This window comes from Zonotrichia albicollis, chromosome 8, assembly GCF_047830755.1.
Source record: "Zonotrichia albicollis isolate bZonAlb1 chromosome 8, bZonAlb1.hap1, whole genome shotgun sequence".
Classification (NCBI taxonomy): Eukaryota; Metazoa; Chordata; class Aves; order Passeriformes; family Passerellidae; genus Zonotrichia; species Zonotrichia albicollis.
In genome coordinates this window covers 18,668,569-18,693,877 of record NC_133826.1, presented here as the reverse complement: position 1 = coordinate 18,693,877, position 25,309 = coordinate 18,668,569, and the positions used below count along the sequence as shown (strand labels likewise).

General features: G+C 37.9%; 1 protein-coding gene across 1 annotated transcript in view; it reads right to left on the bottom strand.

Annotated features, from left to right (window-relative positions):
* Positions 1-7,595: 7,595 nt before the first annotated feature.
* The window catches only part of SNX7 (sorting nexin 7), a 29,437-nt gene continuing 11,723 nt past the window's right edge, over positions 7,596-25,309 (bottom strand). The window contains exons 6-9 of the mRNA XM_074546156.1: positions 24,676-24,875; positions 21,244-21,330; positions 15,722-15,874; positions 7,596-7,971 (exon numbers count right to left, since the gene is read on the bottom strand). Of these exons, the coding sequence (XP_074402257.1) occupies positions 7,891-7,971; positions 15,722-15,874; positions 21,244-21,330; positions 24,676-24,875 (521 nt within the window). The 3' untranslated portion in view covers positions 7,596-7,890. The remainder of the gene's footprint in view (positions 7,972-15,721; positions 15,875-21,243; positions 21,331-24,675; positions 24,876-25,309) is intronic.

Sequence of the window (25,309 nt, the reverse complement as noted above, 5' to 3'; positions counted from 1 at the left end):
TGAACAGAGCTGTTACAACTGTGATTAGCCATTTATCCATTGAGCCCAGCTTCTTTGAAGTTCACCCCAAAAAATGAAATATATTCTGAATAGTTCCATCTCCATGACATGTGATTTGCAGCTTTTCTCAAAATCTCTTGTAATGAAACATTAGTTAAGTTTTTCACTGATGGTGCATTATCAGCCTTAGTTGGTGTCATGTTTAAAACCCAAGATTACACTTCAATTCTCAAGAGATCTGAGCTTTCAACAGGACCTCACAGTGTGGATCAGAAGCCACTGTCCACTAGTTAAATAATACAGAAAAAACAAAATTTTGTAAAGGTTGAATTCTGTAAACTCTGTTGTCATGTTTCTTACTGAAATCCAAAAAAAATGTCACTGTTCACTACATTAACAAAGTCATGGTGATGTGGCATTACAGAAACAACGTTTTAAGTTCATCTCTGACATACTATATTTAGCTGTGTGTGTTGTTTCATGGCTGTACATTTTCTAAAAAAAAAAAAAACAAACCCAAACCCACTTTCAAATTATTAGCATTCTTTTACTTCAGTAGGGGGTTCAAAACCAAAGCTGTTGCACCTCCAGCCTCCACCTTTTCTTTTAGGATTAACTGTGAAAAAAGAAAAGCTTTCATAATTACAGAGATTTAGCTTTCTTTATAAACTTGCTATTTTAAGATCTGTTTACAAGATGACAATATGAAACATCATTCAAAAACAGTGTGAATTGATTACATTCTTCTGAAGAACATGTAGCAGTAGAATATGCATTTGTAGCTGTTTTGTACAGCCCTATAATTAAGATTTTATTGCTTCCTTTCTAAACATGTTGCCACTGCTGGAGAACAGCTGAGATAATTTAAATGAAACAATGCAAAATGCTGCCCCCTCCCCAAAAAAATCACCTTCCAACCTTTTAAAGAAAGGTGGCAGAAAGACTGTGATCATTGCCAAATATATGAATAAGTCAAGGCAGTGAGTCTAGTTTTCTGCTCCTGCTTCTTTTCAATGAGCAAATTCTCCCCAAATGCTATTAATAACTTGAATGTCGATCAGTTGGGAGACAGTCTTTGGTCTCTTCATTAATTTCCATGTATCCTGGATCACAGCATGGTGATGGTGTCGTCAGCAATCATATTGGGAATGTTCAGGTATCTCAGAACGAATGAACAAACCCAAAACCCCAAGGAGCACCATATAAATACATTTGAATGCTTGGAATTACTCAAAGATTCATTTCTGCTCTGATCTTACATTTTTAAACTAAAATTAATACCAATAAATTTGTAAAATAGCTGTACTGCAAATAATGAATTAGAATAATCTAACATCTGGATCCGTGTTATTGGACAGGGACTCCAAAGAATAATCTTCAAAACCCTGCCATGTATTTGTTCTGAATAAATACTTTTGATAAATGAGATGACATATTACAAAGCAAAGAAGAAAAAGTACTTTTGTCCATAAAGGTCTTTCAGAAGGCAAATGTTTCTGAGGGCAAATGAACACGTATAGCAACAGCATTGATGAGCTTTGTCAAATTGCAGATGATTTTCCAGGCATGGAAGCCAGAATTCCCATGGCAACCCTCACAAACTTCATATACACATTCAGTGTAGATAGCAACCCATATAATGTCGGAACATTTCAAGTTAAGTGTTAAAAACTAAGCTAAATATAATTTAAACCATGAAAGCAAATATCCTTCTAATTGTATCCAAGTTATTCTTTTCCTTCCGTCCTATTTTCTGATTTTCTATATCTGAAATCTATGTCTAGATTGCAATCTAAGTGACTTCTGCCAGTTATCTTTGTACCACTCCCAGAATCTGAGTAAGAGACAAAGTGCAGTTCCTCCTTTTGCTCCTCAGCATCTCTTGGCAGTGGGGTGGCCAGGAGAAAGGGATTGTCCTGGCCTGCGTGTGCCTGGCTCCCAGCCCTGCACACCCCTCTCTGTGCCACCTCCTCGGTCTGGGTCCTGTGCACTCTCTCCTAGCATGGCTGTAAAAGTCCTTATTAAACCGGGGCCAGAAGGGGCTTTATGGGAAAAGGGGAAAAGGGGATGTCTTCTATTGGCATCTCTGCATTTTAACCAGATAAGTCTTTTCAGTTTGGTTATAAGAACCTGGCTGAGACTGGCCAGGTTGACCCAGTGCTGCCATTCTGTATTAGATATTCTGGATAGTGATGATGATCATCTGTACTGAGAGTCTCTCTGCTTCAGCAGGAAGTCCCACATGAAGAAAAGGCTCATAGAAACAAAAGGTTCTAGGTGCAGCTTGTAGCAGGAGGGTATTTTTCATTTGCTGTAACTGTATGTGACAAAATGAGGCACAATGGTATTTGTATAATATTTTAAAATTCTTTTAACATTTATGTGTCACAGTGTACAGTCATCATCACAGATTAAAAATGAGTTGATCTTTCTGGTTTACAGCCTCCCCTTTTATACTTTTCCATTAATTTTCTTTCCTACAATGAGATGGTAACAAAACAGGTGCAATCATAGGAATAAAGGAACATCTGCAATGCACCAATAAATATTGAACAACTTACTCTACAATGTTAAGCTGTCACAATGAATTCATTTATAAAATTTGTCCTGTCCTGTCAGTGAATGAACACATACTCTCTGATGAGCTATTGTCATTTAGGTATTTTCTCTCAAACCAAATTACAAATTTTGTTTTGACCTTGCTTTAGATTTACTTTTACCTCAGCTGAGTATCTGCCAGGTTGTTTTGTTTATTGCAAAAGGTATTGCTGGTGGACAAAAGCAGGAGAGGATGTACTCAATTCTTGTAATAATTTTTCTCTTAATAATATAATTACTGTCAATTTCCACTCTATTTCATAGACTCATATAATATTTTCTAGGTTCAAAAGGACCCTCACACATTTCCCTCTTTAACTTTTTATTAGATACAAATTTTGGACTCTTGTGTTATTGAAGAATCGAGCAGTGAAAGGAGATGAAAATGGAGTGATTCTGACACTTCAGTGAGCTGCTGCTCCTTTACAGACCCTGCCAGCCTTAAGGGCTCAGGGCCAGCTTTGTGGGGCCCAAACAATTTTTACAGGTTCATGGGCAGGAGGTCCTGATGTTCACAGCAGCTCTGGTTTGTCTTCTAACCTGACAAATAATGCAGTGCCTGAGTGAAAAAACATTTCTCCATTTAGAAGTGAGGAGCTTTGTGACAGTTGTACGTGTACAGAGCAGCTTGCTCAGCTCTTATTTTACGTATTATTTCTGTACTTCCTGGTGAAAGCTTTATTTATTATTTAAATTAACAAACTCCAGAGTACAAATTAAAAAAAATAAACATCTTATTTGTTTTCATTTGGAAAAAGAGCCTCACTTAAAAAACAAAAAAAAAAAGAAAAAATCATATTGTAACATTGCAACTACTTTTTTTTTTTTTTTTTTTTCAATTAAGGAAGTTAATTAAAAAAAGCAGTTCGGTTGCTCTTTAAGCTGCCATGGTGTAAAAACAATTATTTAAAGAACAGTCAATCTTCCCCATATCACATATTTACCGTTACTTTGATTCCAAAGAAACTTTTTAGTTTGGTTTTAAAAGTTAATGGCTTTCTGGAAACTCTTGGTTAAATATTAATGCAGACATAATAATGCTTATTCCTTAAGTAAACTTTTAAGCAATACAACTTTCAAATTAATTATTCCTGCTGAACACTTACTGTCATGTCCCAGTCTAGGTAAAAAATTTTAAACCTCACATATGACTTTCTGCCTGTAGGAAAATGAATACAATGTTTTTTGCTATATTTTTTTCCAACTAGGTTTTGGACAAGGACATCCCCTTCATTTCTTCAGATGTGTGAGTACCTCACCTAAACCAGGATGTACCGTCATTTTCCAGGTCTCCAGAACCTCCCAAATCTGCTGAAAGTTTGTGTCCATCCCTTTCAGTTTCAGATGAGTTGTTGCCTCTCTGTTCTGCCCAGTGAGGCAGTGGCACCAACACTGGGGGCTGCATCCAAACACTGGTGCAGCTTGAAAATTGTAGCACAGGAGGTTTTGTGAAGGAGTTCATGGTTCATGCTGTTGGCCAGCACTTTCAATCACTCTGTATTCAATAAGGAGCCTCTGGGGATTGCACAGATAAGGCTTCTCTCTCCTCATGATGATTGCAGGACTACAGTAAAGATGCTGCCTGTGTGACACACAGCAGGTAACAGCAGGTCCACACAGCAAGAGCTGCAGAACTGGCAAGTGCTTTATGAATATTTTGCTGTCCAGGTGCTTTCTGCAAAGGTTTTACATCTCATCCTCTACTTACTCAAGTCAGTTGCACAGCTGGCAGGTAGGAGCTCCTCCATTTGTTAGAAACAGGGTTATTTAGCAATTTTCTTTGAGTAAATTTAAAACATATCAGAGTAGCTAATTTTACACACCTCTACCTTGATCTGTTCTTCATGAAGTTGTAAGGGACTGTTTGTCTAAAATAGTGGGCAGTGCTGATGTGTGATGTTAAAATATGATTTAGAGATATGAAACAAAACCACTTGATACTCCTCATGGCCTTCAAAGCTCCTGCTCAAAGGTTGATTTCATGATTAATTTATGCCAGCATTAGCCTTATTTTAGTGACACTAGAAGTGAAATCCTGTCCACAGCTATCAGGTAAATGAAAATAATTCAATACATAGCACACAAAACTTTTTGAATGATCACTCTTTCAGGCATAGGCTGACAGCAGCAGGGGCCAGAAGAACCTGTATTTATTTCTTTTTTCTCCAGACATGCATGTTGCCATAGATCAGTTGTAAAGCGTCAGTATCAGGCAACCCTTTAAAATCATTCAGCTTAGGGCCACTGATTTTTTACACACATCCCTGTTTCACCTTTACTGCCAGCAATTTGCTCTGGTGACAGCTCCCCTGTTAGGTACCAGAGAAGGCTTTTGTTCTTTTCTTTGTGTGTGTTTTCAGTCTAATAAGACAGATGCATTGTTTACAGGCCCTAGATATGAACCACTGACATACACAGAGCATGCAAATTCAGTAAGAGGCAGATTGATTTTCAGTAATCAAATAGTTTAAGCACTTTCCAATCATAAGCCTAAGGAAGGCAAGACGCCACAAAAAAAGAATCTTTGGAAATAAGTCTGAATAGGCAATTGAGTTTCTAAAATTCTAAGTTTCAGAAGTATTTGCATGACACAACATGGACAATGTTTGATCTCAACAATAGACCTTATTCTATGATGGCAGAGCTGCTAAAAAATCAGGAATTCATGGTCACAAGAAGGCCTCCATAAAACTGACTGCTAAAGTCTTTCCCACATAAGTTATGGCCTAGCTAAGAGAAAAAGAAAGGAAAAATACATAATGAACATTTTTACCTAGAATGCAAAATGTCCATTGGTGCTTTTGATTTTCAAATGTCTCCGGTAATAATTTTCTAGTCCAGCAGAATATACAGGTAAAATCAATGTAACACATTGGCACTCCCCATCTCAGCTAACCAGACACTGTATGTCCTTAGAGGTGCCTAAATTAGCAGCATGGTAGTAATTTTCAGTTACACTCAAGTATTTCCAGCTTTCCAGTAAGCCTCTTCAAGCTCAATTCCTTGAACCTCCGCTTATCTGGTATTCAAAGTGTTACTGCTGTCTGTCTTGTTGCAATCCTGTTTATAGAACCGTACATTACAGAGAAATTAGGAGCTAAAAACAGCAAGCTAAATTGAGTATTAATAAATGCAAATAAATGCTCACTAGGGAAAAGCCAATTCTCCTATATATACACACTGATGGATATTAAATTATTCAGTAACCTTCAGAATAGCTCTGTGGACAGTTCTGTGGAATGGCAGCTCAGCATTCAGTGGTACTTCAAAAAATAAATTAGGAATATGATGACAAAAATCAAAGCATAATTATGACAACATGTCCATTTCTGGTGTGTCTGCATTTTGATCACTGGTTGCAGCGGAACTAGAAAATACAGAGAAAAGCAGTAACAATGAGCACTGATGTGAAGTGCCTTTTGTACTATATGGTATTGAGCTATGGCTTTTCCTCTGGGAATATAGGCTGTACTTGGAAAACATGCTAGAGCTCTGTAAATTCTTGAGTGGCACAGGGAAAACAAATAGCAAAGAGTTGTTCATCTCTTCTCACAATTTAACAGGCAGGAGGTCTTACCTAAAGTTGTTGGGCAGCTGGTTTAGATCACAAAATTAATTGATTTTTTCTACATATTAAGTTGCGGAATTCATTGATATTCATCATGGTAAATCCGATGAACTTAGGAAAAAAAAAAAAGTAAGGGAAAGCCATTAAGCATATTGAAAGAAGCTCTGGTGTTAAAAAAATCCTCAGAAAGGTACAGGGGGAAAAGAGCACAGTCCAAGTTGTTCTTCCCTTCCTCCTGTAAGGATCCACTGCCAGCATGGCCGGAGAAGAGCCTGTGAGGCACAGCCCTCCAGCACTGCCCTGCCCTGAGCACAGACTCACCTCTGCACAGGGAGTTGTCCACTTTGGGAGAGATTGATGCTCCCTGCAGGATTTCAGGAGCACCTTAACTGACACTTCATAGATGAAAAAAAGAGCTGAGCTTTCACTACCACTTCATGGGGGGGCAGCATGACAGCACTTTTCCTAGCATTGCTGAAAAGGTCATGCTGGTATTCCAGGTCTTACTTGCAATATACATTTTTTAAGATGAAAGCCACAAAACCCTTGCTCAGCTTAGACAGCTCCACAGCCACCCAGGAGCAGCAGCCATGTACTCTGGAATTGTCCCCTGCAGCCATTAGGAGACTGACCAGAGCAAGCTCACAAAATGCCACCACAAAAGGTGCAGGTGATGGCTGAAGCCCTGCTCTTCTGCAAGGCCAGAGCCCTGGTTAGGCTGTCTCTGATCCCTGGACCTCGTTCTTTCCATATAAAGCCTGTGGCTTGCTCAGACCTTAACCACCAGGGAGAACTGCAGAAACTACAGCTGCAGACTGGAGGACCTTCTGGGTGGAATAATTCAGTGACTGGAAGACTTTAATGCATATTGCATGAGTGAATCAGCTGATCATTTTAATGCAAACCTCTTATTTTCTTAACCCCTCCTCTTCCACACTGACTATCTAAAGAGGAAAGAAGTTGATGATTACAGGAATGTGAGCCATGGGAGCAGGTTTCACCCTGCAAACTCCAAATGGAAGTTCTTGTGTTGGCAGGATCGGTGCTGTGACTAATGGTATCACTGTACATACAGTGTTTCATGAACTGTCACTTTTTTCTTTATCCTTTAAAAAATGTCAAACTGAAGATGTCTAATGAACATGTAAATAATGCAAACTGAAAAGTAAATTATCAACAGTTTAAAGCAGCATTAATCTCACAGAACATGTTTGGCATCTTTATGTCCTATGTGGCCATTGGGCAACTAGAAAGATCTATTAAAATAATACTAAAGTACTAGTCCTTGAGGACTACATAGCATAATTCTGTAAGTGCAAGAAATTACTCAAGAAAGAGAATCTAAAGAAGCATGCTAAAATACCAAAATACTTCTAAAAAGACAAGGATACAGACTGATGACAAACTTTCCTTAGTCAACTTTTTATTAAAATTGAGCTATTTTTACATATTTAAAATACTTTATATCAAAATTACACAATATTTATGAAAAAAATTGTATGCAATTGCACAAAAATATGTAAATCAGAGCTAAGCAATATAAAGCAATATATAGCATGTTTCAAAATGTATTTCAGGACTAGAATACCTGAGTGTACAATAAGCTGGTTTCTTGCATTTCACTGATTTTAACAGTTAAATTTAATAATATATCTGATCTCATATAAAGCACTTTGGTTGGGAGAAACTCCATGGAAAAGGCAGAGATCAAGCAGAAGTATTTCTCAAGGCCTGTCTTCAGAATCTTCATCCACATGAAGATCCACTGTTTGAGATGCTAGGAAGGACTCCCACGTAGCAAGGCACTGAAAAAACCAAAGACATAATGTGAGTACAGCAGAGAGATTTCTGTGAACTGTTAGCCAAGGAGAAAGAGAATGAAAAAAATAGCTGAATACACACACATTGTCACAAGCTGCTTTTGTAGGATCATGGTAAGAGCAAAATACGGTTTCCTAGGCAGCTCAAAATGCAAAATGTTAGCTGACATGCTGAGTGAGCTGTAAAGGTCAATTTTACATAATGACAGGCACACACTGTGAGCACTGTAATTGTATGTTGTAGCATGGAAGATGCTATCATTAATTATGCTCTTCTTTAATCTCTTCCTTTAGTTACAGGCAAAGATCTCTTCCAAATAGAAAGCACATTGTCAGGCACTGTTCTCTTGTAATCTCTGTGGATTCCTAATGTATACCCAATTTTCCTTCCAAGTTAAATTACACCATTTTTTTTTTCTAAATAAGGAGAGAATTCATTTTCCCCCAGAGTAATGGGAAAGAAATAGAACCAGAAAGACAGAGGCTGGGAGTAGGGAAATTGTTATCCTTAAGTGGTATTTCTCGGCTTATGGAAAAATGTATTTACAATTGTAAAAACTATTTTTTTTTATCTGAAGCATCCTGCAGGCAGTAAAATGAAAAAATCAGAAAACCAACAAAACTCCCCAATTACTTTGGTTGAATTTAGCTTAAATGAGTGTTGGCAGCTTGGTAAGCCATTCTAAATCAGAAATTATTGTTGAGAGCCATGCAAGGCTGTCACAAGGTAACCTGCAGTGAGTTGATGCTTGTTACCCAAAGCACCAGGTTTCTACTATTTCAAGTCTATCAGTAGAACAGGACAGGCAAATTGCTGCAGTAATTTCCTTGTTCTGATGCTATTGAAAAAAAGCCCTTGAAATGGAAATGTTCCTATAAAAATTTGACTTATACATTCATACCTATTGTTCTTGACAATGCAGCTGATTTACTACTTCCTGTACACAGTTTTTTTCCATGAAGAATCTTTATTATGCACCATAAATAAGTCTATTGAAATTTCCCAGGAAATATATATTAAAACCTGGACAGCACACTCCATTTACCTGAACTTTGAATTAAATCAGTACCCTGAAAACAGTGTTATTTCCTAACTGAAATCTTTTGCCAACAACTATTCAAGCCACAGCAACCTGCTAAGCCCAGCTCATTGAAGCACCTTGTATCCATCAGTCATTGCTTAGGAGACATGAAAATGACCCTGCTTGAACTTGCAGCCACCTAACTCCATTACACATTTCTTGTGAATGACTTCCAAACTCTGCCATGAAATATGGAGATTTAATCATTCTACACTGAAGAGCCAGGTCCTGGTATAACTGCATGTCTGTGTGTAAGCAGATGAGTGGGAGGATCTGATAATGTTAAATATAAGCTTGAAGAGAAAAACAAAGAATACAAACAGGATGACTGGAGCTGGGGGAATCCATGATGATTCAAGGATACAGAACCAGGGATACCCATAAAATTAAGGGTGAAAAAATTAAAAAAAAAAAGGCAGTAGCTTTGTCTCTAAAGACATAAGAAAGTAGAACAAGTGGGTCCTCAGGAAAATGAGAGCATTTAAAACCCCAAGCCAACTGAACTAAAAGATCACAAAGAAAAAGCATGAGCTTACTATTGCACGGGTTTTTGGCTGTTATCAGGCACGAGATCATTCCTGTTATTCACATTTAAATTCATGGATACCATAAATTTACTGCCCTATCTTTCTCTTCACATCCTGCTGACAAAAGCCCCAAGTAACTTCTGCTGCTCTTGCACACAACAAAATTATGCTACTGTTCAGAGTGTATCTAAGGTCTGAATTACTGTGAAAAGAGAGGACTAATAGGATAAGATTCATGTGGAAATCTGCTTTCTTCATTGACTTTCTGGAGAAATGTTATTTAGAAATGGTACACCAGGGGGAAACAGTGACGATACTGCCAGCCTGAACAGTGAAATACAAGTGTTGAAAACTGACTTCTGATTTAAAAGGTCTTTTTGACCTTTTGTATAAAGCCTTAAAGTTTGATCATTAGATTCTCCCCTACTTCACTGTGGCATCTGAGTCTATCTGAGAGGCTTGAGCTGGAATGTGGCCTCTTGGTTTTGAAATGTCAGTGAGGCAGCTACTAGCAATGTGTCTTCACTGTGGCTCTCAAACTCCTCAATTTCTGTTTGTTTGAGCCCAGCCTGGATCACCATCCTAGAAAGCTGCAAGGCATGGCTGTTTTTCTAAGCTTTTTCTAGGTGTGGTACAAGAAAACATCACTTTTTCTTGAAGAGTCTTTCATTGGAAATGACAGATTTTTTTTTTTCTGAACCACAATTTAACTGAATTACCACGTAAGTCCAAGTTTTGTTATTCTATAATTTCAGTAATGTGAATTAAAATACATGTATTGGCATTGGCTGCAATGTAAAAATGGCTTTGTGTTATCTTTGCAACACTGAGCCAAGCTGCACATGTTAAAATGCAGTAATAATACACTGCTTGACCAGACAGATATGATCTACTCAAGTCTGTCCAGACAAAGATGCAAAGCATTTTTTTCACACAAGTTATTCAGCTTATAATTTATCCCTGTTTATGGAACCAAAATACATTTTTAAAAATGTAAGAGCAATGGTGGCTCATTTCACTGTCAGACATCACAGTGCTCCTACAGCTGACAAATTTTATAATTAACCACACCAAAACAAAACTAGATCCCTGTGCCTTAGGGCCAAGCTTTTCACATTGTGAAGCATGAACTGCATAAACAACATTTTGTTAGTGATGTATACTTCAACATTATTACCAAATGATTTTACTCCATTCTCCTGGGAGGTTGAAAATGGAGATCAAAATAGAGGATCAGCCAGTTTTCACAAAGGAGACAGAAATGAAAAAAACTCCAGAAAATCCAAACAGAGGAAATTAAATGTGTTTGCACAGGATTGAAATTCATAATCCAATTACTCATAAAAGCCCAATGGAAAACATAAAAAAAAGCCTAAATATACAAAATGAAATAGCAAGAACTTAAATAAGGCTACTTTACCTGAAATATTCTGATTACTACTGGAGGACACATATCTATTCTGCAACATCATTCTTAGAAAAAGCAGCAAAAAGTTTTTCATATAGTATAATTGCATATATAATGAAAAAGGAGATATAAAAATTGAATATGTAGTAAGGACGCTAGCAGAAGCAATGTGTCACATGCCATGTGTGTTTCTGTTCCAGTTCCCAGTTATCCGTGGCTGATACCTTAAAACCAGCAATTATGATGGAATTTTTTGGAGTAGAATCTGAAAATGAAGTCTTGTTTGTGTCTGAAAGTATTTTCATTATTTCTGTGTGCAGGGGAACAAAAACTAGACCACACAGAAATAGTAATTCTCACTGCAAAAAAATCTTCCTGAAATTATTTAAAAAAAATATTTAAAGGCTGAAGTGAATTAGGGTTCAAAGATGGATCTGCCTTTGAAGCAACAGGGACAAAGAGGCTCAGACAGGGGAGCTTTTGAAAATCTCATGAAGTTTGGTAGCTGAACTCCCAGGCATGGCTAAGGTAGGATGTGATCAACACACAGGAGCAGCCAACTTTCTGCTACATGACCAAATGACTGCTTAAATGCATCACTACAGAGGCCTATAGGGCAAATAAAAAATCTCATCTATTTTTCTGTAACTTTTACAAGACTGAGAGGATCATAAGGGCTTTGGAGTTAGAGGGAAGTTGCTGTAATGGGGAACAAGTATTGCTTTGCCCTAATTAATCTTTTGGATCCATTTATGCCTGTACAACAAATTGTGCTTGAAACACTTAAGAAAATCAGGAAATTATTTATTTTTTTGAAAAATAGTAAGATGTGCCAATACCAAGAAGAATCTGACTATATCAAAGGTAACTAATTATCTGATTAAGATGCGGGGATTAATTACCCATGCAATAAATAAAATCAAGTTATATGCTTTAAAACAAAGGTTCATCCATGCTCAAGAGAAAACAAATTCTTTCAATGCCAAAACAATCATCCCATTTTAGGAAAAACCACCAATCTGTCTGCATTTCCTGGAGTACCTAACAAGCAGTGGAAACCCAAACTCTGGTATATTTACTGGATTTGCAATCTATAACTAGTCTTTGCGTTGGACTGTAACCTTGCCACTTATTCTGGTGGTTTTCCTAAAAAAAATAGGTTGCCAAAATTCATTGGCTGCATATGTATTAGCTATACTAAACACATGAGAAAAAAAAAGAAAAAATTAGCACATGTTGAATTGCTTCTATTCTTTGAAGCCAGAGTTCAACAGGGCCTGGTTTGGTTCTGCTAGTCTGCAGCAGCAACACCTCAAACCTGCCAGCTAAGTAACACTGCCAGCACCACCACTAACTCTGCACCCTGCTTTGGATTTAGTGATGCTCCATCTTTAGAATATCTATTTCTAAATTAAACAAAATATTCATGGTGACACTCAGTTTCTCAGATGAAAGCTCCACCCTGTGGACAGTTTGTGATTCCAGCTGTTTGGCAGATACCTCTTCTGGACTAAGCTGTCAGACCATGGTGTCATGCCTAAGACCTCATGAAAAGGAATAAAATAAATGGTGCGCTGTTAACACATGCTGAATCAATGCTATTTATTTCAGAAATAGAAGTAAATTGATGAACTTTTAAAAACTAAAACCTTTTCATATTGTTTCAGAAAATCCTCCTTATTCTAGCAACGCATTTACTGTCATTGTAAGTACAATATTATTTTGGATTTAAGACTTTGGGGAATACAGAGAGACTTAAGGATGTTTTCAACTCTTTTCCAGAGCAAAGAAAGTAAACTGTATGAAGCACTGAGACCAGCTACAGGAATACCAAATGATTGGTCAGTCATGGTAATTCTTGGCTCCTAAATGATTTTAAATCTATTATAACAAACCTTGTACATTATCAATTGAAAGCTTTCATTTTCACAGTCCTGCACAGGAGCACCCTGTAAATCTGCAACACTGGGATTTTATTCACGTCTTTGTTACCACAGCATTGAGAGACACAAACCAGCTGTAGAAACAAAGGAACGCTTCCTATTCAAGTTTAATAAATGCAGATAGCCAGCGAACTGGAAGACTACAGGAATAACTTCTAAATTGTAAATCTGGAGAAACATAATTACAGCTAACACTTTGGAGTAACATTTAATTCATGTGAACATTAATTCAGCTTAAGGAAGAGATACTCTTTTGTGCTAGCTAAGTGATGCTTGACAAGTTGACAGCAGAATCCTTAGGAGGCAACTACAATTAAGCTAAAACCCAAACAAATGGAAGGTCATATTCTTTGCCCATTGTGACCAAGATGAAATAATATTTTGGAAATTCTAGTGTACTTTGACATGCTGCTGTGTTGTGTTTGACCACACTGGCTTGGGTTTATAGTTTTGAAGGGCTGCATTTTCTACTGCAGCAGCCATCAGAAAGTACAAGATGCCTGTCTCCCAGTACTTTGTGGTTCCCAAAATCTAAGGGCTGCAGAGAATCACTGTCAACAGAAATGTCTCCTTCTTTAGTTGTGTGCCTGGGAAATGCACTCAGCAAGGGAAGTAATGAGAAGCACAGTGAAATGCTGCTGTAGAGAAGAGAATGGGACACTGCTCGTGGAGAGGCACAGACAGTTTAACTGAGGGTAGGGGGAAGCTGTGGAAAGGATGAGAAGCAGGTAGTGACTAAGTTAGAAAGCAGGAGATGATTTCTTATAGGAGCTGGACAGAAGAACTGGGTGACTGAATCACATTCATAGCGTCCATGGTGCCTGGGAAAATGCACAGATCGTGCTTTGGAGAAGAGAAAAGGCAGGAAATAACATGTGGGATGTTACAGCAAGAAAAGGCTTAGTAAGCATCAAATGGTGCATCAAAAGTCTGAATGAGTAACTTCAGACATGTGAAAGAATGCTAATGAAGCAAGTAATAACTGAACAAGTGAAAAACACTGTAACAGACACTGTTTGTGCATGAGTTTAATGAGTCAGACTCTAACTATTACATTTACGGATTCTCTTTCCTACTGAAAGCATAAAAACAATATTTCTGCTTCTCAGGTTTCTGAGATTCCCTTCCTGAAGTTTCAGTCCCAAACAGCGGGAGCAGATGCCAGAACTGCTTTTCCTGCTGCTTTCTGAAGTATACACTCTTGTAGTTTAAATACACAGGCCTCTGACAGTAATCAGTAATCACTTCTCTAACAATTAACCATCACTGTTAACCACAGGTCTCAAATAAACAAATTTTAGGTGAAAACTCCCAATCAAAATATTAACTTTATCAAGTTCTTTTGAATATCACAATTAGATGGTGATTTTCTGATAAAACAGAAAGAGATTGGTAAGCTCTTACTTTGCAAACAAGGAGTGCTAGAGTTAGCACAATTGTTACTTATTATTGCAACTGCTGTAGTAAGATAAGGTGCTTTTTCTAAAATGTAGATCTACAAAGATGTAACAGCAAAACCACTTAATGAAGATTTCATTATTCAAGAAAAGCACCAACGAAAGATTGTGCCTCAGTATAAACCAACTTGTCTGGTATTTCAGAGGCTATTTAAGAACCTCTGGCAGTTACAGAGAGAGCTGAATAATTTTCTACAGTTTGCGGCTTAAGAACAGTAATTTAATGTACAATATGTGCTTTAGTGCTCTGGATTAAACTTCTAATTCAGCAAAAAAACATTTCTAGACAGGAAAAAGAACCAAATAATTATTTTTATATTTTAGCTAATCATTCACAAAGAAAATATTCTAATATATTCAGCATTGTTTTAACATACATATTGCTGCTATAGAAGTCAGAGACCATCAATAAACGAAGACAATGTAAGAGGATGCCAAAAGCTTGCTGCCTCATTTCTGAAAATATTTTGATCTTAATATGTAACAACAGATTGTCAATGTCCATGCATCTCACAGACTGCATGTTAATTAATTAGACTTGATAATCAAGAGCTCTGTCTTTTCAATTATGTTTTAACAAAATGATTTGTAAAATCAGAGCACTGCCATTGGCTAATGTGCAATCCATAAAAGGCTCAGACTACAGGGCTGAAGTTACACATACCAAAATATATCTGCGAAAATGACTAATTTATGATTAATAGATAGCTCAGTGCATTCCATTTTTTCCCCCAAAAGTAAGGAGAAATTATTTTAAAACCTTCAAGACATGTGGGATATTTTCAAAATGCGCATTTCAATCAACATGGTGTTCCCCATGAGAAACGTCACAGAATGCTTAATGTATTTTGTTATATGATTTCAAATTCTCCATCCTAGCATATATTCTTGGAAATTCTTACCAAGAATATTACCTGAGGCGTTTGAGCTGAAAATAAAAATCTGATGGAATCACACTTCAATGTTTTCCTCATACAGGTCTGAGCCTTTCATAGGGCTTCTTCATGCTCTCACAGCAAAATGTTTCCAAACTGAAATATAGCAGCTGACACTGAACCAAAATTCATGTTCCAAGTTGTTGTGGTTAGTAAAACAAGAGTGCCCTCTGTCGATGATGAACTCAGGATCAACGACTTGGACACAATAAAATATATTCTGCTTGAAATCTGTCAAATTAAGCATAACTGCCCCACTATTCCCACAGAAACTGATTCCAAAGTTATCAAATATTTGAACTAAAATGGAAAAATTCCTCTTTACCATGGACTTCTTCACTGAAATAATAAAAAAATAACATTTTTGTGAGAAAGACTTTTACCTCTTCATAGTAACGGAGATTATTCTCAGCCACATTTGTGAATGTTGATCTCATATCCCACTGCATGTTCTGCTTCCATCTGTCCCAATCCGCTTTCAGAGCATTATTGGCACGTTCAACTTTGTCTTCAAGTTTCCCAATCTCTTCTGAGAACTAAATATTAATTTTAAACATTAAAAAATATTAAGAAAATCACCATTTCCAAAATTATTTAAACCAACTGACTGTAGTGGAGATGAAGAGAACTGCAGAACCAAGGCTAGTATTTAACTAAGCAAAAAAAGTCTTTGCCCAGGGATAAATTTAAAATTAATTCTTAATTAATAACTCACTACAATTTTTGAAATATTAATAAGAGAAAATATAGATCAGAATGAAAGTATTCCTGGAGATATATTTTATTACTGAGAGAATTACAGACTCTGGCACCTCTTTACTAGCACTTGACATTAATGCATTAAAACAGAAATATATAGAGGGCTTTACCGAAGCAGAATCAGTTGTACAAATTAGATTTGGCAAGGAAAACTGAGAAAATCCTGTCAGAATCTTTGATAACAGGAGAAAACAGAATGGGGAGAAGACAGCAGAAATCAAAATCACAAGCTTTCTGATTTCTTGCCTGTCACATTACCATCTTTTCTTGTGGAACTGTGTGTGACCATATGAGGGAAAAAGAAATACAGAAGCAGAGAAAGAAATTAAATGAAAGGACTTCTACAGAGAAGAAACTGTTTCACAGCAATCCAGGACCCAAAACTTTGAGGGCTACTCTTCAGACATTACTTGCTTCTCATTACTGTAGATGCACAAGCTGACTTGCCAGCTAATGGGACTAAGTGGACAGCAGCCCTGTCTTTAATGAGTTTTTCTGGTCTTCTCAGTACTTTGGTTACCTACTGTCATTTACTCATCAGCTGTGTCTGTTCTGGCTGGCACCAGGCCACAGAACATCTCCTGTCACATCTCCTGTGCCTACAGTGCAAAATCCCCTGCTGGGACTGCAGAGCCACTGTCTGCAGCAGGAGGGAAGGCAGGCACAAACACCACCAAAATAAGGAACATCAAGCAGGAAAACTTAATTCCTTGGATTGCTTCCATTGCAACTCAGGTTCATACATTTCTTCTTCATCCTTATATTCTGCCATAAAGCAAATTGTTTCCTCCTCATACCACACCTGTGTGAAGTTGGATAGGTACTTTTACTTTCTGCAGAGCTAGTGTTTTCATTGATAGGAAGTTCAGGATTCCAGGACTAACTTCCAGGATTTTAAAGGAATGCTTATGCTCCTGGTAGAACACAGAAACCTCAGAACTCGGAGCAAGACATGGGAAGCCTGGGTGCACAGCCCCAGCTTGGACCATGCAGGGGAGAACAGTGATCGAGCGCAACAGCAGTGATGCTGCCATCAGACACAAACTGAATCATCAAACACTGCCTGAAAGGGTCACAGAACCTGGATCCCTAGCTAGTAAAACTGAAAATTTCACCTGAATCAATGTTATCCACAGTCAATAATAAACATTTTTAGTTAGATTTGATTTCCACACTGATTTTCTTTGCCACACTTCTAGGTTAATGACATACTGGTTATTAATGAGGAACAAAATGAAAAAAAAAATATTTCTACTTTACTGAAAAGCCCAAGTTTAGTTATCTGGCCAAACCACTAATCAAGCTACAGACAAGAATAATTTCAACTATTAACACTGCATTCAAAATGAAAAGGCTAATCCAAAGCTTAAATGTGGGGGGATTACCTTTAAAGGAATTAGACAACTGGATTTGGTATTTTGACCATGTTCCATGCTAATTGCCTTTCCTTCAAATACCAAAAAATGAATGTACACAGAATACTGAAAATGATGACATTTTAAAGATGATTTAGAGCAGGAAAGGCAGTTGAATCCATTCTCTGCTTTTGCAAAAAAAAAAAAGTTCCTATGTAGCAATACACTAGTCTACACACATAAAGAACTTCTCTGACTTAGAAGTCCTGGCTGCAGCTTCTCCTTACCTTGGTCTTTACAACTTTATACCTTTAAGTTATTTTACAGTTTGTTTTTGTCTACCCTTTTCTAGGAACTAAAAACTTCTTCCATACTGTAGTCAGAACATGATATGGACAGGCAGACTGTTACACAACTCTGCCTGGATATGCAGTTTAAACTTCCCACTCCAAAGCCCCAAAGAAATCACATGTTGTATTAAGCAGGGGTTGGACTTATTGTCTAAAGGCAGCATTATGCCACATGTCACCATGTCAAGTAGACATGTTCACGGTCTACTTCTTCAAAACTGAAAAAACCCAACAATGCTACTCTCTTTAGCTGCCATAACAGCAGAAATTGAAGAAGAATGAATTGGAGTTAACTAAAACATCTAGTTTTTGTTAAGTCCAAACCAAACCACACCTAGCGTGTTCCTCATTTACAAGGTGTAAATTGTTACAACTGATCCTGCAAATTAAACAGGATTCTGAATCCATTTTCTTACAAGGATCTCACTGAGGCAGCCAGTGTGAGAAATGAAATCTCCCACCAGTGATGGCCAGAGGCCAGCACAGCACTAATCAGCCAGGGGACCAGAGCTCAGGCATTGCTAGGGCAGAGTGCTGCAGACATGGACTGTGTGACTGTAGCCAAGGAGACATGGCCCAATAGCCAAATTACACGGTGACAGTATTTTACACCATCTCACTAAGCAAAATAGCACAAATTTCTACCTCTATATGAATTAATCCTACAGCTTGGTGATACTAACCCCTTTTTAGCCTGGAGTTAAAACACAAAATATATTCAGAATGTAACAGGTTCAGCATTTCATCTCTTTACTACTCAGTTTCAAGCCTGAACACTAGAATCCTTAAGTTGGCATTTAATGCTTATCTTGCTCTGTCAGAGCACATTAATACCAACCTTTTTTTTTTTTCAGAATTATTATCAGCTATAGTGGCAAGACTAAAACCGTTAAAAATGCCCAAACCATAGAGGGATACACCAGCATTGCTGTGTAACCTTCAGGATGGAGTGAGGGAATCATGGAGCAGCATATTCCACTATCTTTTCAGCCACAGCTCTGGAGGTAAGAAATGTCTGGTTAAGCAGGAGGGTAGACCCTGCATCCAAAAACACAGTCTTCAAACCATCCATACCCTGAATAACAGCCTCCTTTGTGGACCAAATTTTGGAGTAGAAACCAAGGTTCTGGCTTTTGTAGCAGCACCAGCAGCAGCTGGTTTCTAACACAGCTCAAGAAAACATTTTTTTCCCAGCTGATTAGACTAATGTCCCATAAGGTTTAATTTGCAATTTCAGCCTATTTCATCTGCACTGACCTTAGGGATGTTTTACATTCTTCTGCTGTACAACCTTGTGTTTGTTAAATCATTTAATGTTTGCCACGACCAATGCTAAATATCTCACAGCCTTTTATCAGCTCTAATGACAGTCTGAGACTCCTTATCTGTGGTGGAAATGTACTTCAAATGAGATTAGAGTTCACGCCACTCATTGTCAGCAAAATTTCTGGCTACTAGATTGCACTGACAAGTTCAATCTGACATCTATGAGATCATTAGAAGCTACAGGAGTTCTGCTTAGGAATAGATATGTGCAAATATACCCAAACTTGGTGTCTGAGACCTGTTCCAACAACATACGTGTGTTATGACCACCTTTATAAGAAATAAGTCTGATTAGAAGTGGTAGAAAATATTTCAACACATAATAAAAATGAAAACATATTAAAAAAATGACCAAGAAAATAGTTAAGTCACTTGAATTGTTAAAAATAGCAGTACACCATTCTCTGTTGCCAAACTATCCTTACTAGAAAAAGGCTTCAGCTTCTAATTAAGAAAAAGTCTTCAGGATACAGCTGCCACTCAATTAGAGAACACAGGATTTTATTATCATATTAGACTAACAGACATCTGTTTTACTGCTCTTCTGAGACTACAAGAAGAACCAGACTCTCAAAAACAGGATTTTCTGAAATTAGTAAGAAATAGAGGGGTTGGAAAGATAAAGCAAAGATCTGAACACCTGGGGAATCAGAGTGTCCAAAGCCTTTACCAAACTGTAAATGCAGATGTGGAAACATACACACAGTGAAAAAAATAAGTTTGGGCAAACTGATTTCAAAATCCTCCTGGAAGCAAGTACAACTATCTCATGATGGAGTATACCATTGTCAATATCAAATCAACATGGTATGATCAGTACTATGCTAAAATAAAGATATCCCTTTTTTATTTGTAACAGTTCAGGAAAAGGGAGTGCATGCACACTGTCTGAGAGCTCCATCAGATTATAACAGGAAATGCATCCTGAAAAGACAGCACGTCCTGCCAGGCTATGGTGTCTTTTCTGCAGTAAACAACAACGAGTCTGGCTGCTAAACAAGCTGTATGGAGCTGAATTCATCTCTGAGTGCACCTGCCCAACTCCCAGCCTAGGGGGCTTCTCCAACTCACCATCCTCTGAGCATTTTATAAGAGCTTCAGGCTTTAAACTAAGAAAAAAGGACAGGAGAAATAGCAAATAAAGTAGAAAAACAAAAACAAATTACAGAACACAAAATTTCTGCTTCAGGAAAAAAAAACCCCAAAACCAGAGATATTTACTTAATGTCCCACTGCAGTACACAGAGGCAAATTGTTGTATAATATACCATAGCCATTGTAGATATCTGAGTTCAGCAATATATTCTTATTTATTCATCTCAGTGCCAAAAAAATCAAATGAAAATATGCATTTAAAGTGCCAAAAAGTATGCAAACAGCTCATCTTTACATGGAAACTAATTAGAACAAGCCCAGTAAAAAGTATCTGGAATGTTAAAGATTTTCTCCTTTGATGTACTAAAATGGTATTAGTAATTCTTACATATCATTTACACTGTATAACACTTGGTGCTAATACTGTGCTAAAAGGACATTATTTAGACTGGAGAGTTTAACTATCAAAAATTTTTAAAATGCCAATTCTCATCCCAGAGGTTGTTTTTATTTGGCTGCTGAACCTTGCTGGTGGTTTTGGGGATGCCTGCCCAGTTAGAGTCTGACTTTACTGGAGTGAATGAAAGTTTCATATAGGAAGAAAAAAAATATCCCTGAGCCCAACCAGAAAAACCAGAAACGTGTAAGAACAGAACATTTTACTTTAAATAAGTTTAATGAACAGTTTTGCTGATTCTAATCCCCTCCTCTACCTCTCCTACATCACTGAAGCCGCAGCTATGAGAGCACTGCAGCAACTGTTACTTTCTTTTAACTGCAAAAATGAGCCGTGGTCAGGTCTGTGTTGACAAAGGCCAGTGGTTGCCCACCATGAGCAGCAGCCCAGCTACTCAGTGCTGCTTCTTGCTGGTGATGGCCTCTGCCTGGCACAAGAGTTGCCAGAGTGGGGACAGCCCCCAGCCCCAGCCCCTGGCCTCAGAGGACAGCATCCTTCTGCGCCTCTCCTGCTGCTACAACACGGCCCTTTTCAGAAGGGTCCAGCCTTCTGAAAACACTTACCAGGTCCTTCTCTGTCTTTTTATTGGCTAAAGCATCAACTCTGGAATCCAGCTCGCCTTGAATTTGGTCTCTCCTTTTCAAAACACCCTTAGTAGAGAAGGAAAAAAAAATAAAGAAGTAAACTGCACCAAATTTTAGCTCTTTCAGAAAACAATCAAACAAGTTGGCTATTTGATAAACAAGACCACAGAATGATACCATTTAATAATTTAGACATGATATATGTTTTATCAAAAAAAAACCCCCAAACTTAAAATAATGAAGACTTATTTTTCCATACCTGTATTTTATCTTACAGGTTTCTCAATAATCTTACTAAATCCAAAAATCAGTGCCACAAGAATCTGCCATACACAATACCACTGCCAGTTGTATAAGCAGAACTGCTACAGGAGTTTACTTGGTATCAACTTAACTTACAATATATTCCTTTAAAAACAGCAACATAAGTTTACCAAATCTCATGAACAGAAGTATCTTCTTTGAGTAAAATTTACAAAATAAAGTAGAATGACTAGAAATAGTATAAAGGCATTATTGAAATTGGTGACTTTAACTTTAATATTATTTTGTAAATGCCAAATATGGTTCTGGCAAATCAGAAAAAAAATGTCAGAAAAGTCAGATAAAATTATCACAGGAATGAAAGCTTTTCTACCATTAATATATGTGCTTATTTTCAGAATACATAATTTTTACCTTTTTTGAAACTATCTTATCAGGTATTGGATTTTTAGCATAATGTCAAAAAATAATTAGAAAGGGGAAGCAATATTACTCATTAAGCTACAAAACATGAACAGCATTTCCAATGCTCATTTGCTCTGAGACCTTGATGAAGCCTTACAAATGTCTCTTTGCCTTAGCTTCCTCATCTGTAAAAGCACACTCAGGTATGTTTTTCTTGCAGAAGTGTTGCAAGGCCTTAGTATTTTTGAAAAAAAATCAGAAGCAGGACATATATAATTACAAATCTCAAAACCTTCTTTTACATTACCTTGCCACAACTGGTTTTACTGCTTCTTCTGCAGAGATGTTCAGTATTCACCTCTAGCATAGGGCATGTTGAAACAGCACAGGGCACAAGCAGCTCTACCTTCTCTAGCTCTCTTTTTGACAGAGTTCTCTCTGAAATTTTGGCACTTTATCAAACATGATAGAATAATTTAAGAGCTTAATTTTCAAGTAATTTTGCAATGTTTCTTTTTGAACAGGTAATCACTATAAAAACCTGGTAAATCTGACTTTGGGTTTTTCTGAGCAATAGATCAGCAATATAGACGAATGCTCATCAATACCTTGGAATCTTTTGGTTAGATAAATACAGAAAATGTTTATCTGGAAGCACAGAAGCAAAAAAAACCCAAACTGTCTGGAATAGCTTTTCTTCATAAAGAAAAGCTATTTCTCTTTTTTCCTATTTCTTTTGCCTCTTTTAAAACTTTTAATGACAGCTTGGCAACATTTATCACACATACACTTTAAATTACAAGACAAAACCAATTAACATTAAGGTGCTACATCAACAAGTGCTGAGTTCTAATTGCAAACAAAGGCACTATCCTTTTAAAACATATTATTGTACTTCTGCAGGTTTTTTGTACAATACTTAATGGTATTGTGCCCCAAAAAACACACAAATAATTTTATGTGGACCCATAACTAATTAACGCTGTAATTTGTACCCTGAGGGACAGCAGATTTGTTTTATGGGTCAGTTAGTAAGGGGTTGGTCCAGATGTAAATATTTTAGTTATGAATCCAACTCTTTTCCTAGTTACAGGCTGGACTTTCAACACTGGAAAATACGAGGATTGTATTGTATTGATCACACCTTGTTCTGCACGTTTGCAAGTGATCTTGGCAGCACTGCACCAAGGTCCCTGTGATGAGGGGTTAAACACACCTCTGAAAGGCTTACTGGTGGGTGACTTCCATACAGTATTTTGGGTATTTTATTTTAGTGGCTAGCATTTCCCTGGGGAACTAAGCAGTAAGTAAAATAAAAATCCATGGTGAATGAAGGGAAAGGAACAGTTCTGGAATAGGAATGAGCTACTGAAGGAAGACTTCTCCCCTGGACAGGACCTCATGGCAGCCTAATACTGTGTTGCAAGTGCTGCATCAAGAAAGCTAAAAGCAGAAAAATTATGCAGTGAGCAACAGTGAGGTGTGCAGGAAGAGCCTGGTAATCATCCTGGGGCTTGCCCCAGAAATCTTTCTGTGCTCTGCACAAAGCAGAACGCCTGAGAAAGGGTGAGGGTGAGCCAGGCTGCAAAATAGAAGGCAATGGGTAGGCAGCATCTCCTCAGTAGCATAAAGACTACAATTGCTTCAGGGTAACATAGAAATTCTGAAAAATAAGATTGGAAGTGGGGGAGAAGATGACCTGCTAGGACAGTAACCTCTTCAGATCTTTAAGCAAAGTACCTACCTCCATCTACCAGAAAAAAAATGAGGACTGTGAGATACAGGCCATTTTGTATGGCCCCCTTTTCTGTGAAGCTTGTTTTAAAGACAGCAGTCATTGCAGCAGGAATTCCTAACTTTCAGTAGCTAAGCCTTACTGAGAAATTGGCAATACCCTGCAGAGTGCCACCAAAGGCTCAGTTAACTTGGGTCTTGCTCTATCTATGGACTGTAAGACTCCTGCAGCCCCTACCCAGAAACCACTACAGCAGGAGATGGGTTCCCAGCAGTAACACAACAGATTCTGCAGCTGGCATTGCTCAAAACCTAGACAAAGAGGGGTTTGTACACATGTTCTGCTTTCTGTAGGCAGCAAAGTGGGAATTATGACACACTGAATTCAGTTGCTTTATTATGCTGATTATCCACCAGCACTGACTGTATCAACCCTGGAGTCTGATTTTTTACATCCTCTCCAAGTGTAAGCAAAATACAAACATAAAGGGAACTGAGAGCAGTAGCTTATGGCAAAGACTAACACATGCTTATATAATGGTGCAGGGACTGGAAGTTCCCAGCTGTTCAGGAAAAAGAAAACATACTTAGGAAGAGCTCCTAGAAAGGGAAAAACCTCTCCACTCCTTTTCCCACACACAATCTGTTATTCAATGAGTTCATATTTTGGCAGTGTCAGGGAAGGTCTTTCTCAACTGCTGTTCCCAAACCTTCACTGCTACAATGCAGAGCTCACTGAAGATGACAAAACTAGATACCCTAGCACAGTTACCCATGGCTGCCTGCCAGGCAAAACTATCAGACTCTTCTTATTTGGAAGGGGCACTTAGCAAGAGAAACAGCACCAATCAGATTCCCCAATAATGGACAGGTATCATATGCCATGTATGCTTTGTACCGAGTAAATACAGGGACATTTTCATCAGCTACAAATTCTCTCCTGGACATGGTCACTGGCCTAAGTCAAATTTTATTCTGAGCCATCAGGAGTCCTTCAGGAAAGCTTACCATGAGAATTTCGCTGTAGAGGACGTATTCATGCAGCATGGGCAGCAGGTGCTCTGAGAGCCCTGCCATCCTCCTCTCCGTGGCCCTGCAGCAGCGCTCGATGCAGCCAGCCAGGCCCCTCAGGGAGTCGCCTATGGCCTCCTCCGACGCCGACCACAGCGTGTGGATGGGGCCGTACTCCTTCATCTCATTGCAGTAGTCTTAAAAGGAACAGATACACCTATTACTCTTCATTTATAGAGATCTAAGGGATACTAAATGCAACTTCATATTTACTGTGAACCAAGCAAGAGACTGACACTAATTATAAATTTGCTCAAATGACCAAGATAAGTAAACTCCAGTTCACTGTTAATGAATAAACTAACCAATTAATGTATCGTATTTAAGTAGCTTTGAGAAATTTATCAGCCAAAGTGCCTCACACATTTCACAATGACACACACACTCAGCCAGACCTGAAGAGCTGCATTCAGACACCAATGACCTGCATTACCTTACACTGTCTTCAAAAAGAGCAACAGGAGCCCCGGCAGCTGGTCTGACTTGATGACTTCTACTGCCATGAATTCCTCTGCTTCTTGGTAACAGTAATGTTCCAAATACAGTCTCACTTATGGAAACTAGAAGATTT